The sequence below is a fragment of the Citrus clementina genome, unplaced genomic scaffold, assembly GCF_000493195.1.
Source record: "Citrus clementina cultivar Clemenules unplaced genomic scaffold, Citrus_clementina_v1.0 scaffold_6, whole genome shotgun sequence".
Lineage (NCBI taxonomy): Eukaryota > Viridiplantae > Streptophyta > Magnoliopsida > Sapindales > Rutaceae > Citrus > Citrus x clementina.
This window is the reverse complement of record NW_006262139.1, coordinates 3,248,645-3,266,986: the sequence shown is the minus strand read 5'-3', so window position 1 is coordinate 3,266,986 and position 18,342 is coordinate 3,248,645. Positions and strand designations below refer to the sequence as shown.

The 18,342-nt window shown below is 32.8% G+C and overlaps 1 protein-coding gene across 2 annotated transcripts; it reads right to left on the bottom strand.

Annotated features, from left to right (window-relative positions):
- Positions 1-208: 208 nt before the first annotated feature.
- On the bottom strand, positions 209-8,636 carry LOC18038417 (probable ADP-ribosylation factor GTPase-activating protein AGD8). 2 transcript variants are annotated; one of them, XM_024181778.1, is made up of 7 exons: positions 8,505-8,636; positions 8,087-8,205; positions 3,501-3,933; positions 3,120-3,374; positions 2,013-2,138; positions 828-929; positions 209-685 (listed from the first exon to the last, which is right to left on the bottom strand). In XM_024181778.1, the coding sequence occupies exons 1-7, from the start codon at positions 8,511-8,513 to the stop codon at positions 578-580; spliced, it is 1,152 nt and encodes a 383-aa protein (XP_024037546.1). In that variant the 5' UTR covers positions 8,514-8,636; the 3' UTR covers positions 209-577. The 2 variants fall into 2 exon arrangements, with proteins under 2 accessions (XP_024037546.1, XP_024037545.1); XM_024181777.1 differs by having other exon boundaries at positions 8,330-8,624.
- Positions 8,637-18,342: the final 9,706 nt, after the last annotated feature.

Below are 18,342 nucleotides of genomic sequence, written 5' to 3'. Positions count from 1 at the left end.
TCAAAATTACTCTACTAATGATAGGAGTAGTGCTACATATTTAAAATTTTCTATCTCAAAAATTTATTTTAAATAATGTGATATTCATTAATTAGTTAGTGACAGTAATATAAATAATATAATTAATTCACTTGAATCTTGTAAAAAATTACTAACTAATCAATAAATAATATATTATTTAGAATAAAATTTAAGATAAAAAATTTGAGAGCCCAAAATTACTTTACTAATATAGCAAAGCAAGAAAGTACATAATAAGCAAGCTGCTTTTACAAAGTTCCCTGGCCACAGCGCTACAAATATTATATTTATATATATTTGTATAGGTTCCTTGGTTTACAACGAAGCCACGAAGGTACATAATATTGAATCGATTCACTAAATGAAAGGCACATGAAACTAGTCTCAAAACAAACACTGCTGAAACCACAATAAAAAGCCCAGTCGGTAGTATGCCAGCAGAATTCTAAAATTTTATTTGTCTTCCAAAAGAATTTTATGATCAAACTCATTTTACATTTCCTACACAAGATGTAGGCTGGTAAATGTAACAAACTCCAGACATATTCGAAGATTTTCAGAGTATTCTGTCTTGAATATCTGTTATCAGACTTGACGCCAAGGAGCTAAGTTTCTTTCCAGTCTCTCCCGCAATGTTCTTCAGAGAAGAGATATCTTGTTGTGCCTTGAAAATGACATGAAAGAATTACAAAGAAAGAAAATTAGGGATAAAAATGTGCAATATTCAAAACAAAAGACATTAAGCCCCATCCGAATATCTAGTTTTAGTAACAGCAATTTATGAATATCACAATATTTCAAAGTACCTGGAATGAGAGTCTGTTGATGAGGTCACTAGCAGCAAGATCAAGTGAGGCATTGTCAGAGTCATGACCAAACAGATCAGCACTAGAGATCGATGCTGAACCCTAGAAATAACAAAACATTATCACTGGCATTAATACCAAACCATTCTACAAACTCCATTTCACAAGGCCTTCAGAGAGCAATTACTGAGCAGTTCAATAATAATAATATTGACAATAAAAGCTAATATATAATTATACACCTACATCAAGGCTGAAATGCAAGTTCTGCAAACAAATATAATAACCTTAGTTACAGAAACCAAAAGAAAATGGTTAATATTTAATAACTTAAACAAGGTTTAGTTACAGTATTAATTTTCAAAAATCAGGTCGATAAAATGTAGTCTTTCATCTTTGATTTATTTATTGTTGTGAAAGACATGATAGCCCAACTGATGACAGCCTTGATCCATATTCTATATTCATTTCCTACCATACACTTCAAACAACCCTTCCCTACAACCCCCCATTAAAATAATAATGATAATAATAATAATAATACAGTAAAACCTCTCTTTAGTAATAGTCTATATAGGAATAATTTCCATGTAGTCATAAAACTTTTTGGTCCCAACCGGAGCCAATTATAAATAAGAATAAACTCCACATTGTAATAAATTACAAGTGTATCTAAAGTAACTTGCGTCCACATAGTAATAATTATTTGTATATTGCAAAAATATATATGTTACATTAAAGGTTTAACATGGAATAAAATATTTTCCTAAGTTATTTGATACAATGATTCATTCTTTAGAGTTATTACCATGTCTTTGAATTTGCAAGTACATAATAACTCACTAATATGAACACTTTCTTGTCGAAGCGAAAATATTTCTAGCTTCTCAGGCATGTTTAAAGCTCCATGGAATGTTAATGTATTTACCTCTATATTACTTACACTAAGGATAACTAATTCAAAATAATAATTTTTGAACTAAACCCCTACTAAGTTATAACCTCCTTATAGTAATAAAAAATTGACAACTAACTTGCATTAACAAGTCAGTAATTTGTGATTAAAGTAAATTATAGGATAACACAAGGGAAGAAACGTTAGCACATTCAGAAAAACATTCACTTGAAACAAAATATCACTAAACAAAATTTGCCAAGTAAGCCTGCATAAGGAAGGGGACATACTGAGAACTTTTGCAAAGAAACTTGAGTATCCATGTCAATAGAGTTGTTCTGATCCCCAAAAAATTGGGATGATGAAATAGATTTTGCATTAGAGAACTTCTTCCTTGCTTCATCAGTTTCTTGAATCTGAAAATATTAGTATGTAATTAGAAGCAAGCACCAAAAAATCACATGCATCCTCCATGTCAGGACGATGAAGTGTGTGCGTGGAAATCTCAGGTGCAGTGCCAGCATCCAACTCTTTATACAAAGAGTTGCTAAAAACACAAAATTTGTTGCACAATCAATGCCATGATCTTTTTGTCTTTTAGCAACTCTTGTACAACAAGTTGGATGTCCACACAAGAAAATCAACATGTATTGGGAGGGTATGTGCGGGCACCAAAAACACTAAAACCTGTCGTGCTGCTTCATATTTCTAAATGTTATAAGCCCAGAATGATTTCATGAAGATGCGGACTACTAGAACACAAATTTTAACCTTACTCCAACAAGTACTTATGAATATATCTCAAAATCCTTTTTCCATAGTATTTTCAGCAACTTAACCCAAGCTTGTACAGGACACTATTCCAAATTTAACACGTTCTGAGGCCAAATCAACATTGACTTTGAGCTAAAACATCCACCATTTAGTGATAAATGAAACACAAGAAGCCGCAACTCAGCTACCAAGAAAACTATCATATTTTTACAGAGGTTATGACAATGGCACATATCCTACAGCCATTGGACTTGTGTTCGAGCTATTAACAAAATGCAAGTTATTAAGAGATAGAACACACACACACACACAAAAAAATTCTAAAGATAACTTAAATACATAGTATCAAAAATTTATCATGCGTGCATATAATGTGTGTTACCATATCCCTAATGCTTCTGTGTCCAGTTAATAGGACTTTGCAGATTGAAATGTCTGTCAATTCAAGTATTTTTTTTCCTTGACTCAATCAAAGCAACAAAGCCCAACAAAAATTGGCCTACTTGCATTTCTGGACTAGAGCTTAAAGAGCCTATAAGTTCACAATAAGGTCCACATGAAGGCTACTCTATGCAGTCTAAGTTGCATTAATCTAGTTAACTCTGTTCAGTCAAATAGCTTACTTGTACTTTTGAGGAGCCGGACTTCTTTTGAAAACCATTGTCCATTCCATAATCAGCAAAGAAGCTTGACGACTTTGGTGGAGCTACATGGCTAAGCACTTGTGGACCACCAGAACTCAACTCGGAAGATTGGACATTATCCACATACTCAAAGCGAGAAGCAAAGGGCAAACTAACTGACGATGTGTTGCTGGTTGAGGAAGAAATAGGGACAGAAGGTTCTTCAGGCTTCTGCTCATATAGACTTTCACTTGGCTGCATTGAATCAAAATGTTTTGCTTAGAAAAGGCATTTCAACAGAAATTTTAGACCAAGATAACTTTTAAGATACATACTTCTGCATCCAATCAAAATGTACACACACAAAGGATTGAAATCTACCTTTGAAGTCAGCTTTCGGGCACCTAGACCCCCAGTCTTCCCTGATTTCTTTGCACCAAGTGGTTTTTTGACGGTACTAGTAAGAACTGTATGAGAAACTTTTGGCGAACCAGGAGCGTCTTGAGTTTCTTGCCTTCCTTGATAATTTTCTTTAGGAGCATCCTGGATCTTAACATCTGGAAGTGCATTAGCTGCTTGTGCCGGCTGCGAGGCAACAGGTGATGATGGCAAGCCTGCCTCTTCTGCCATACTTTTAGCAACTTCTTTCGCAAGAATCTGCTTGTATAATTCAGCAGCTCTTGAGGTATACTTAGCCTCAATTTTGCCTCCATCTGTCCATCCATGCTGCTTAAAGAAAACTTGTGCACGGTTGTTTCCTCCATACACCATCATTTTCAACTGCTCAGCACTCCATGAGTCTAAATTTGTTGACCTATATGAAAAGGAAGAAAAGAAAATCAACTTTAGAAAATAAACCTGATAAACAATCTCGTTTCATCCATATGACACACTAGACATTCCTAGTGTTAAGGGAAAGAGTAAATCCTCTAGAGCAAAAGTTCAGAAAAGATAAAGTCATTCTAGGTTAAAATACGAACACTTTTTTTTTAGTTTATTTTTGAGTAATTGAATATGAATTGCATACAAATGTATGGCTGGATATGTAATTTTGCTTACTTGGTATGGTCAAAGGGAAGCATGACTATATTTTATAACAGAACAGGAAGCAACTATGGTAGCTTATCAATTTTAATCCATGACGCCTCTTCTCTTTAAATACATGCTAATGTTCAGCAAAGTTTGTACCCATCAAAGTGAACCTGGAAATAATCAAATCACAAGAGCCTGGAGATCCCGACTCCCAGGTACCCCTCCTCATTAATACTGTCCTAGCTATCCTAAAAACAAGATATAGACTAATTGGGGCTTAAGCCTCCTATCCGGGGTGCCACACTCAAGTTCCCACAGAAAGGAAGTAATAAACCTTTCTGAATGGGAAGAGTGCTTCGCTTACAGGGGACCACTGCTCCCTCTACCGTATAAGAAGAGGTGGTCCGGAAGAGGGCAGAAGGGAACCCAATAAGGAAATCCACAGATTGTCTTCGAAAAACATAACATGATTTCAAACTAATGTCATACTTCAAGGTGCCTCTATAATGTGTTTGTATTTTATTGTAATCAATAAAATCTAAGAAATATATCATATGATTTCGTGAAGATATGAAACAAAGCCACATGAACAAGCCCTAGATTATCAATAATGATGAAAATTCAACCTAAAAAAAAAAACTTAAAACAAATAACATGAAAACATTGCACCACTCATGCTGATCAGAAATGACAACTGAGAAAACAAAAAATCTAGCATGATCATAAACATCATAAGTAAATTTGTGTTCATCCGCTACACATGCTGTTAGGCCAATAAAACTTATGTTAGGCTTAAATAAAAAGGGGGTAGGGACAGTTTAGTAATTTTATTAATTACGGTTCAAGTATAAATAAGAGATTAAGGAGTCATTTAGGTTTTATGATGAGTTTTGTCTAGTTTTAGGAATAATTAAGAGATTAAGGAGTCATTTACCTCTCGAATTGTAGGTCAGGATTGTTCTTTCTTTGATTCAATCAATAAAAAATCAGCCCTAAAAAATCGCCATCAATGGACTCTCAGAAAGGGAAAAACTGCTAGCTGCGACGTTATGTTTGGAGGGAAAGGCTCTTGCGTGGTTTCAATGGCGGGAACAATGACAACCATTGAGGTCGTGGGGTGAATTTAAGGACCGGCTGTTGCAGAGGTTTCGGGCCACTCAAAAGAGAGATCTGCATGAACAGTTTCTTGCTCCGACGCAAGAGAGAACGGTCATGGAGTATAGGGAGAAGTTTGAGTTGCTACTGGGGCAGCCACAAGGAATCTCAGAGACAGTATTGGAAGGGAATTTTATGAAGGGACTGAAGCCAGAAATTCGAGCCTCACTACGCTTGCTAAGGCCGAGAGGATTAGGGGAGACAATGGAGTTGGCACAGATGATTGAGGATAAGAACACAGCAGAACAGGTTTATAGGAGCAATTCAGTCAGTTTTTCATACCAAAACAGCACACCTTTGGTGGGACAGAAAACCCAGACCTTGGGGTTTCAGCGAGAGTTCCAAAACACACCACTGAGAGGCCAAAAAACACAAATAATGGGGTTACAAAGAGATTCCCAAAGGGATCGGGTTAGTGGGGCACGACTGGGGTTGACTTTCAACAGCCTCACAGAGACAGAGATTTAGGACAAGAGGATGAAGGGGTTGTGTTTTCGATGCGATGAGAAATTTTCACTGGGGCATCAATGTAAGGACAAATCACTACAAGTCCTGACTGTGTGTGATGAGGAGGAAGGCGGGGAAGAACCCGAGGAAGAAGAGCCAGCAGTTTCCTGGATTTCACCTTGAAGACAAGGTGTCTTTTTGGGAAGGGAGTAATGTTAGGCCAATAAAACTTATGTTAGGCGTAAATATAAAGGGGCAGGGACCGTTTAGTAATTTTAGGGACAGGGGCAGTTTAGTGATTTTATTAATTACGGTTCAGGTATAAATAAGAGATTAAGGAGTCATTTAGGGTTTATGCTGAGTTTGGTCTAGTTTTAGGAGTAATTAGGAGTTTTGGGAGAGATTGACCTACCTCTCGAATTGAAGGTCGGGATTGTTCTTTCTTTTGATTCAATCAATAAAAAATCAGCCCTAATTTAGCCCTAAGTCCTATCACATGCAACCTAGAAAGACACACACACACTCACAGAGACACAGATACTTCCCCTGCTCCTCTGTGAGAGGCTCCTTTAGATTATACAACATCTTGATAATAATAAAAGATTTTACGACATTATCCTTCTACCCTAAAATTAAAATTCAACGGAAAAGTACTATTCTATGTCGGAATGCTCAATTTGTAAGCATATATCTATCAGTTACAAAGAAGGGAAGTGGTGACTAATAGAAGGTAGAGAAAGCATTCAAAAAACAAAAGATCAAGGAGCTGCCTCCACAAGTTTCTCTATGCAACTTACATTCAGACACCAATCCGTAATCGATAAACAAAACACCCACACAGGTAACAAACATAAATAAATAGACAAATAAAAGAAGAAATATCAAAGGTCAGATTGCAGGTCGTAACTGAAGCATATAGTTTACAAACACTTAGATTTCTAATATCCAGAAACATCTTAAGCATGGCGAACCTCTTTGGGAGAGGACACAACCAAATTGAACAGACTGCATTCAAAATTGAAGAAGAAAAGCATTTAAAAAGAAAAAGATGAAAGGTTTCCTTGCAAAGCTTCATCACTGCATTTTTGACACTGAAACCAACCTATCCACAAATGAGGAAAACGAAAAAGATTTAAAGCTGAGTTACCACCATAGAATGAACAATAGAGCACGAATGACAGTCGCTCAGAACACTAACAACCATAAATAAATTTCAAGGAATCAAAAGCCTAACAGAGTTATCTTTACAAATGTTTAACCAGTTATATTGCTTTTTATCAGAACTATTTTCTAGTTTCAAGCTTTTTAATTTAAAGATCAAATATGTTCACCATTACCCAAGAAATGACGAGAGCAGCTTATAGAAACAATCATACTAGCTAGGACAACCACATGAAACAAGAGCAATTCGTAGCCACAAGAAACCGAGAAGCTAGGTTGGCCAGAATAAATGCACGCCACCTCAAACAACTGACTGGAAGTTATGATTCAATCTTGAATACCCACCGTCTACATTTTAATCACATGAATCTCTACCAACTTATCTGGGTTTTCTTGTGATATAAGCTTTTATCTAGGATGCTTTTCTTTCTATGATAAATATCTGTCAATTGACAATTAAGAGTACCAAAAATGATAACAACAAGGTAAGCTTTGCAGTTAATTGAAAATACAAGGACAGCCAAAAAAAGCTGACTGACTTGCATGAAACAAGTAGATAGGACAAATGTTTCGGGTCTGATACAACAATTGACACCTTATACTGTCACTACAGGTTGAGCTTCAATTAGGATAAAAATATCTGAAAGGAACATGAACCACTGGGAGATTTGTAATTACGGTATCAGGTTTGAAAGTACAAACTGCAGTATTATTTAAGTTGTCCTTAATCCCCAATATCGTAACAGAGGTGCAATTGCTTACAAAAGATAACAACAAGGTTTAATAGATATCCAAATCTTAACAGCTAGTAATGTGCATAGAAAAGGGTAGCATAACGAGCCAAAACTACCTCAAGAAAATTACATCTTTAGTAAGCACTAGTGGTATTCTGAAAATCCAATAGATTATTACAAAAAAAAGATCACATTTCTTGACCAAACAATCTGTCCGTGTGCCTCCACCTTAATACAAGTCAAGGAATTTTGATCCGCAAGTTATTCTAGCAATTCATCCACAAATGTTTGAACAAATTCATTAATGGATAAAATAAATGAAAAATCAGTGCATGAAAAGTATAGCGTTATCTCTACGCAAAAAGCAATATGAACGCAATTTTATGTAAAATTAAAAACGAAAAATTTTAAGCCAAAAAATTAAAATAAAAACATTACCTAACGAAGCTGATGTGGACACCGAGACTACGGTGAACGGCAGAGCAATCGATGCAGAGAAAGATCCCGTAAGTCACCGAGGCCCACGTCGGGTTCTTAGCATTACAATCAAAACACATCTAAAAGCAAAACAATACAATACTTCAAATTCTAGATCCGATAATAAATAACGTAGATCTGAATCAGATCCATACATCAAACCAGAAAATGAAGTAAATAATTTAAGAAATTAAAAAAAAAAACCTTGTTTTCCGATTTTGCTTTCAGTTTTCTGAAAACAAGGTTCTTATCGGTCAAATTATCGGAAGCCATCGAGAAAGAATTTTATGAAATAAAAATTACGAAAAACGAAACCCCAAGATTGTAAATTTTGATTTTGATTTTTTCCTGAACGAGAATATGAGATTATGAACCTTACGAGGTGCATGGAACAACACCTCCCCACTCCTAAGTTAAATAAGAGAAACCGCAAATGGGATTTGTTTTTCGTTTGGTTTTTCAATTAAAATTAAGGGAATCGATTTGGATAGACAATAATGCCCTTGAAAGTTTGGTAATTTGCTACTGTCATTTAGTTGTGTACACTCGTAGGGTGTGTTTGAAATTCTACATTGTTTCGTTTGGCTTAAAAATTATTTTGTATTGCACCACATCATTAAATAAACCCTAGTGAGATGCGAGTTTTCGTGTGATTGCAGAAGCAAAATAAAAATTTCTCTCAAACACGATCTCTTCCTTTCTCTTTAAAACATAAAATTATTCTTCTTCACCCAATCTATCATCGACCAGCTCGACGCTCCACTAGGACACCACATCTATTGCTCCACTATCTCAAGTGCCATTATGTAAGAGAGATTATAACATTTTCATTTTTTAGTTTGACATTCTAGAATAAAACAACTTACCGTTTTTTGAGAAAACGGTTAACCGTTTAATTTCAGAGAGCATATTTTCTGTTCTACAAAAAACAATTTGTTGTTGGGACAAAATGACTAACTGTTTATTTTCAGAGAGCATGTTTTCTGTTTTATAGAAAACGGCTAACCATTTATTTTAGAGGTTATTTGAAAGTTGACATTCTGGAAGAAAACGGCTAACCGTTTTCTTTCAGAGAGCTTTTTTGGCATCAACTAAAAAAAACGGCTAGCAGGTTTGAGGAAAAAGGAAAACCAGTTGTGAATAAATGCAAATTTCAAACAAAAGAGTGTTTTTGAAGAAATATCATTTCTAATGGTTGTAATCTTTCATAAAAATAATTTCTTCAGTGACATTAGATTAAAAATCATATTATTACATATTTCATATGTGTTCTTAAAATACAATCTTATTTGCTAGAGATCGTATTCAGGATTTGATATATCTTGAGGGTAATTTGCCATTAAACTCTATAGCAAACAAAGAGTGATGAGGGCAAATAAAACCTTAAAGGAAACTGTATAAATACGTCTCAAATCCTAAGAAAGATTCCTTATTCTTTGCCTCCATATTTGAAGATCCACCAACAATCTTTAAGGTTTTAATTTCTTACAAATGGAGGCTGAGAAGAATTTAACTTCATTTTTTAACCTTGGTGTCCATCTCGATCATTTGATGGCATAAATTTCACTCGTTGGAAGGGAAAGCTGTCTTCTCATCACTGTCTTAAATTGCATATGTTCTTGATCCAAAATTGGAACCATTTCCAGAGCCAAAAGAAGATGATACCGAAGTTGTTAAGGCTGTAAGGAAAAAGTGTGAAGATGATAAGTTGATGTGTCGGGGTCACATACTCAGTACGCTTTCTGACAGGCTCTATGATCTCTACAATTCTATGGCTTCTCTAGTAGAAATTTGGAATGCTCATGAGTACAAATATGAAACAGAGAATGAAGGTATTGATAAATGCCTTATCTCAAAGTATTTTGAATTTGTTATGGTAGACACAAGATCCATTCTTGATCAAATACATGAATTACAAATTTTAGTTACTAAGCTTCGGGAGTTAAAAGTTGAAATTTTTGAATAATTTCAAGTTGGGGCTATTATTGCTAAATTACCTCAAAGTTGAAATTATTACAAAAAAAAAACTCTTTCATAGTAGAGAGAACATAACTTTAGAAGAATTACAAAAACACTTGGTAATCGAAGAAGAGACAAGGTCTCGAGAATCCAAGGACAAGCATTATTCTACTAAGGTTAATGTTGTTGAAGCTAGTATTTTCAAAGAATTTCAAAGTCAAGAATGATAAAAAATTCAAGAAGTCCAGCACACAAAAGTTTTCTGGAAATTGCTTCTTTTATGGCAAGAAAGGCCATCGCCAAAATGATTGCAGATTCAAGAAGAAAAAGAAAGAAGTGAATTCTCATAAAGCTAATGTTGTTGAAGACAAATTTGAAGAGATTTGTGCTATGGTTTCTGAAATGCAAATTGGCATGATTACTGAAACCAATATGGCTAAGACTAAGTTCTATGATTGGTGGCTTGATTCGGGTGCAACCATTCATGTTTGTAATAATAAGAAATTTTTCTTATCATACAAAGAAGAAACAGAAGGACAAAAGGTTCTCATGGGGAACCATAATGCAGTCATGGTAGTAGGGAAAAGAGTAATTGAGATCAACTTTACTTCTGAAAAGAAAGTTATATTGTATAATGTCTTTCATGTACCTTCCGTTAGGAAGAATCTTGTTTCTGCTAGTTGTATGTGTAAGCATGGGCTTAAGATTGTGCTTGAGGGTAATACTTGTATTATTTCAAAGAATGAGATGTTTGTTGGGAAAGAGTACTCTTGTGATGGAATGTACAAACTCAACATTAATAATAATGATATCAACTTTGCTTATATTGTTGAGTCTTGTGATGTTTGTCATGCTTGAATTTTAGATCTTTGAAATACATGTCTAAATATGGTTTGATTAATTGCAATGATGTTAAAAATCATAAGTGTGAAATCTGCATCCAAGCTAAATTAACTAAAAAATATTTTCCTAAAGCCGAACGAAATACTCAAATATTGGATTTAATACATATCAATATTTGTGAGTATAATGACATTTTAACAAGAGGAGGTAAGAGGTACTTTATCACTTTTATTGATGATTGTTCTAGATACATTGATGTGTATTTACTTAGAACAAAAGATGAAGCCTGTGATAAATTTAAAATTTTCAAAGCTGAAGTTGAGAACCAAAAAAATAAGAAAATCAAGATGGTTCGAAGTGATAGAGGTGGTGAATATTTCTCAATTGAGTTTGATAATTATTGTGAAGAATTTGGAATTATTCACTAAAGATCGGCTCTTTTACTCCTTAACAAAATAGTTTAACTGAAAGGAAGAATAAGATCTTTACATATATGATAAATTCCATGATCCTTAATGCAAAACTACCAAACAATTTGTGGGGGGAAGCATTACTCACTGCATGTCATATTCATAATAGAATCAAATCTTTGAAAACACATGTATCTCCTTATGAAATTTGGAAATGAAGAAAACCAAATTTGATGTATTTAAGGGTCAGGGGTTGTTTAGCTTTTTATAAAATACATGATCCTAAATCATCAAAGTTAGGTGCTAGAGGTATAAAAAGTGTTTTCGTAGGACATGTTGAAAATTCTAAGGCTTGTAGGTTGTTAAATTTTAATTTTAATGTGATTGTGGAATCTAGAGATGTTGAATTTATTGAAAATAAATTTCAACATGATTCCAATATTGAATTAGAATCAATTATTGATCAACCATGTGATAATGCTCCTAGCACCTCCATTAATAACAATAAAAGGAAAGAGTCTAGGAGATCTTTCGAATCAAGGAGAAGTCAACGTGAAAAGAAAAAAAAAGAGTTTAGCTCCGGATTTTATTTCATCACAAGCATTACTCTTCTAAGTTGCAGGAGATAGAAATAATGTACTTAACAAAGTACCATTGTTGTTAAATATTGAAAAAGATCCAAAGACATTTAACGAAGCTATGTCTTCTAGAGACGCTTCCTTTTGGAGAGAGGCGGTAAATGATAAAATGGATTCGATTATGTCGAATCAAACTTGGATCTTGATTGATCTTTCTCTAGGATCTAAACCGATTAGCAATAAATGGGTGTTTAGAAGAAAGCACAATATTGATGGTTCTTTGCAAACTTTTAAGGCGAATTAGTAGCCAAAAGATTTAAGCAAAGAAGTGGTATTGATTATTTTGATACATATGCTCTAGTGGCAAGATTAACATCTATAAGAGTGCTTTTTGCAATTACTTCATTGAACAATTTGTATGTGCATCAAATGGATGTTAAAACCACTTTTCTTAATGGTGATCTTGGAAGAAATCTATATAGAACAACCTGAGGGATTTGTTTTGCCTAGTAATGAGAAAAATGTATGCAAGTTAGTCAAGTCGCTTTATGGTTTAAAGCAAGCACCAAAACAATGGTATGAGAAGTTTGATTCGGTAATCTTATCTCATGGTTTTAAGCATAATAATGCTGATAAATGTATATACTCTAAGTTTACGAATGATTTTGGTGTGATCATTTGCTTGTATGTTGATGACAATCTTATCTTTGGAACAAACATGCAAGGAGTAAATGATACAAAGACGTATTTAACTTCACAATTTAAGATGAAAGATCATGTTGAAGTAGATACTATTTTAGGTGTAAAAGTGAATAAACATAGTGGGGGTTACTCATTGTGTCAATCTCATTATATAGAGAAAGTGCTTCTTAAATTCAATTATTTGAAATTTAAAGAAGCAAATACCCCATATGATTTTAGTATTAAATTACTAGAGAATTCAGGTCGAGCAGTAGCACAACTTGAATATGCAAGTGTTGTTGGTAGCTTGATGTATGCTATGCATTGTACGAGGCCGAATATAGCTCTTGCAGTTTGCAAAATATCAAGATTCACGAGTAACCCTAGTGTTGAACACTGGACAGCAATTGGAAGGATACTTGGTTATCTTAAAAGGACCATTAATTTGAGTTTGTTTTATAATGATTATCCTGAAGTACTATAAGGATATTTGGATGCTTGTTGGATAACCAATACAAATGATAATAAATTCACTTCTGGTTGGATTTTTACAATTGTTGGAGGAGTTGTTTCTTGGGTTTCAAAGAAACAAACATGCATAACTCACTCAATATTGGAAAGTGAGTTTATAGCACTTGCAGCTACAGGCAAGGAAGCAGAATGGCTGAGAAATTTGTTGTTTGATATAATGTTGTGGCCACAACCGATGCCATCTATTTCTTTGTACTGCGATAGTGAAGCTATATTGTCTAGAGCTTATAATAAAGTGTATAATGGAAAGTCTAGACATATTAGCTTCAGACATGAATATGTGAAACAATTAATAGCAAATGGTGTTAGGAACCTAGCGGATCCTTTAACAAAAAGTCTTTCAAGAGACTTAGTTAAGGCTACATCTTTTGGAATGGGATTAAAACCTTTCTTTAATAAAGTCACCAACGATGGTAACCCAACTATGTAGTAGTTATATCGCTATTCTATAGTTAAATGGGTAATAATAAGTTGTTGTTATGTGACTGGTTTGGCACTAAAAAATAAATAATCTCATTCGAGATATTCTGTGCAAATAGCTACGAAGTTCAGGTTGAGCATTTACTCTTAATGAAGTTCAAGTCTTATAGTAGCTAATGACATGATTTGAAACTTCACCTAAGTGAAAATAAGAAATGGTGTCGTTTCTAACAAAATCATGGTTTAATCTTGTAAATGTTTATGAATCCAAGATAGAGCACAAGGTTGGAATAGTGCTAAATATTGGAACATAACTTTGAAATTTGGGATAGCTTATATGTAATGTATCTCCAGTATTTACTTAAGAGAAAAAGTTTAATGCTTAGCACACTATTGTCTTGTAAATGCTTTGAAATACATTCACTAATTAAAGGTTAAAATCGAAAGATACCTTTTTGTACGTATAAGTTTATCATTAATAAATCTAAAAAATATTACAATCTAGTGGGGCATTGTAAGAGAGATTGTAACATTTTTATTTTTTGGTTTGACATTCTGGAATAAAATGACTTGTCGTTTTTGGAGAAAATGGCTAACCATTAATTTCAGAGAGTATGTTTTTTGTTCTATAGAAAACGGTTTGCTATTGGGACAAAACAGCTAACCGTTTATTTCCAGAGAGCATGTTTTCTGTTCTATAGAAAATGACTAACCGTTTATTTCAGAGGTTATTTAAAAGTTGACATTCTGGAAGAAAACGACTCGCCGTTATTGAAAAACAGCTAACCGTTTTCTTTCAGAGAGCGTGTTTTGGCGTCAACTAAAAAAAATGGCTAGCAGGTTTGAGGAAAAAAGAAAATCGGTTGTGAATAGATGCAAATTTCAAACAAAAGAGTGTCTTTGAAGAAGTATCATTTCTAATGGTTGTAATTTTTCATAAAAACAATTTCTTCATTAAAATAGACACTCACATTCTATTAAAAATCAGATTATTACAGATTTCATAAGTGTTCTTGAAATACAATCTTATTTGCTAGAGATTGTATTCAGGATTTGATATATCTTGGGGGTAATTTGCTATTAAACTCTATAGCAAATCAAGAGTGATGAGGGCAAATAAAACCTTAAAAGAAAGTGTATAAACACGTCTCAAATCCTAAGAAAGTTTCCTTGTTCTTTGCCTCCATATTTGAAGATCCACCAACACATTATTACTCCACCACCTCGCCGCGCATACATTACATCTACTGCTATAGCTTTGGTGTGCACCTTCTCTATAATATTAGAATCATCAAGCAAAATGTTAGGCAAATCCATTACCATAATTATCGGCCTTTATTTCAATTCATGTCAATAGATGCATTTATTAAGAATAATAGAAGAGTTTTAAGTGTCATTAATTAGAATTTTGTGGGACCAAAAGCATATCCTTGTCTTGTTAATAAGAGAGGCTTGTCTGAGTAATTAATTACCCTTTTTTATACTTAACTTATTAATTATGAGAAATTTGTGTGATTTCTTGTTTCCTTGTTGTTTCCTAGGAGGTAATTTTGGTTGTTATTTTTTTTTTTTTTTGGCATAGAAATATGTAGTCTATAAAAAGAATCAGATTGATCTAATGCATCAACCCATTATAAGATTTGATTTTGAACAATTTTCTCTCTATCTTTTTGTATAAAAAGAATCATATCCTTGTCTTGTTAACAAGAAAGGCTTGTTTGAGTAATTAATTACCCTTTTTTATACCTAATTTATTAATTAAGAGAAATTTGTGTGATTTCTTGTTACCTTGTTATTTTTTAAGAGGTAATTATGGTTGCTTTTTTTTTCTCATAAAAAAACATGCAGTCTATAAAAAGAATCAACTTGATCCAATACATCGACCCATTATAAGGTTTGATTTCGACCAATTTTCTCCTTGTCTTTTTCCAATCTTTTTGTATGTTTTTGGTTGAAGAAATTTGAACTTTGAAATTTGCATATGCTTTCTTTAAGAATGAGAAATGAAACAAAATCCTCCATTAAGCTATCATTTTTCCAATTTTTTTTTAAATTAAATGACCATCATACATAATGAAACCCTGTAATTTGCAGATCATTAGAAAGTTTACTGTCCACAAATTGCATGCAGAACCAACATTGCCTCGAGGCAGTGCATGAACCTAAGAAGCCAAAAACAGCAATGTCAAAAACAAATGAATTTGGAAATTTATATTCATTGATCCCTACAAACCAACCACAGAGCCAATGTTTTTGGAGCAATCAGAAGCAAGCCCAAATGTGATTAGCGACACCTAAAGCTCTTCTGTTATTCTTATTCTCATAGTAAATTGAGGTGTTTGACGATTATTATATAAAACTACTACGTATTTTTCTCATAATAAATTCATAACAGATAGAAGAACTATCAACTAAGCCTTCCACTAAATCTCCATTTGTGGGTGATGCTAACATTATTTACCTTATTTTTCCAATCTTCTTTTTGCTACTTGATCTTGTTTTAACATTAATAATTAACAATATAAATTACAAAATTTTGACTTTTTATTATCTGATTTTTTGGGTTATTAAATAGTAAAAGAGTAAAACCAATTAATTATTTGTGCCTTTTTTTTTCAACATGTAACTTGATTTACTTTAATCATTGACTTCTACAATATTATGTTCATACTTCCCTGTATAACATGTAACTTGATTTGGAGCCTTCAATTTCTATAAATAGCAAGCTTTTATTGGTTATCTTTGATTGAAAGAGGAAAAAAAAAGTAACTGAAGATATTGGGAGCCAAAGGATGAGGAAGCTTGAGAAAAGGGCTTTGCAAAGGTGAATTCTTTAAAGATTGACACTAAAATATATACATTTAACAAGGTTAAAATTATCAGTTTTACATTTACAGTGTTGATTAATGCACTCATAACTCATAAATTATCTTAACGCTCTCTTAATAAATTTTTATATTAAATTAATTTGTAGTATGCTAATTTTATATTGTAAATATTTTAGGAATAAAGAGGGAATTGAAATTGAAAACAGGAAAAAAAAAAGATAAATTACTGAAACCATTTTGGAATAGATTATTGGGGAGATGAAATTAACTAAAAAAAAAGTGTGGAGCCTTGTATCATTGTAATGTGATAGTCAAGTGGTAGCTTCCACTTTGCCACTTTACTATCACTCGTTTCAATGTAAATAGATAAATAATAATAAAATAAAAGAAGGTGGAGATGCTTGATACTTATAAAAGGTGAGAAGAGAAAAGGGAGTAAGGGGTAGAACTGAAGAGAAAGTTTAAGAATGCAATTTTCTTCTCTTTTCTTGTGTAGTTTATTTTTTTGTAATATATTTCAGAAGTTTGTTAAATAAAATGAATGTTTTGTTTATCAATATAAGTGGCTAATTTTTCTAAGTTGAGGTGAATGTTGAAGCTTAATAATTCAAATTATTGAATTAATTACTCTCTCAAGTGAGTTTTTAAATTCATTTTATTTGTTGGTTTTTTTTCTATCGGTTACTTTTATGTTATGTTAATTTGTAGATCTAGATCTACTTGGAGCTATATGGTATTCTAACATAATGTCGACATTTCAATGTAGTTGTGGTAGATACTTGATTCCATATTTGTCCATACAAATAGTTAGTTAAAGATTAAATGGCATATTAGTTAAAGATTAAATGACATAACCATTAACTAGCAAAATAAATGCAAATATATAAATACAGGAGGGTATTATGATAATACACTACAAGAAAATAGACAATAGATGATGGGAAATAACCGTCATAAAAGGTGGTGCATGACAAACAGTTCATCCGTCATCTATGTCACTGTCATTAATTTATGATATAATATTTTCTGTCATGAATTCTTGATGGTATTTTACAGTCATATATCTATCACACAATATTTTAATGAGAAAAAATAATTAAATTAAATTTGAATTTATTTAAATTTTTGGTGGGAAATTAAATTGTCATTTGTAAATTTATTATTCAATTTTGGTGGAAAATTTTTTATGACAGACTTTATGATGTGTATTTCCCGTCATAAATTTAATTTTTTTAAAAAAATTATATTGTGATTATAATTTATTTGTGAATTCCTATTTACCAATTTAATTAATTAATAAAAATGAATATTGTCAAAAAAATGAAAGATAATATTAATTAACATCCATTCAATCCAACAAATTAATTTCAAAATAAATACATCTAATATTCAATGTCATTACCACCAAAACATAATAAAACATCTCAAATTAAAAAAAAAAGCCAAAATATACAATAATAGTTAAATTCCAATTAAACTCCAAGAAAAGTAATTCAAATTCCGGCCACCAAGCCAAGTTTCCCAACAAAACTTCCAAAGATTAATGGAAATATTCCAACAGCAAGACTTTCAGAAGCAATACCCTCTTCCAGCGGCAATACATTGAATAATCTGAAAACTTATTACATTGTTTAGAACTACAATACTAAAACATAAAAGCCAAATAACTATATTAAACTCATAAAAAACTTACAATTTACAGGAGAAACTGAAAGTATCAATCAATTTTGACAGAACCAATTTGACAATTTAATATTAAACTCATAAAAAGCCTAATAACTAGTGAGTCTGACGCTTGGGGGGGGAAAAAAGAAAATAGAGTACTCAATTGAGGTATTGAGATATGAGCTTCAACCAATTTTAGGTCTTCATTAGCAAAAAAGTATAGTTCTTGTGGACATTGAGCAAAAATATTGTCAATTTGACAATTTACGCGGGTGGGTTAAGAGTCACTTTCACTGAACATG

Excerpts from the sequence above, each read along its gene's own strand:
- LOC18038417 (XM_024181777.1), bottom strand. The coding sequence starts at position 8,398 with ATGGCTTCCGATAATTTGACCGATAAGAACCTTGTTTTCAGAAAACTG. Across the intron at positions 3,934-8,086 it reads GTCCACATCAGCTTCGTTAG|GTCAACAAATTTAGACTCAT; the intron begins GTAATGTTTTTA and ends CTTTTCATATAG. Across the intron at positions 686-827 it reads TCAACAGACTCTCATTCCAG|GCACAACAAGATATCTCTTC; the intron begins GTACTTTGAAAT and ends GTCATTTTCAAG.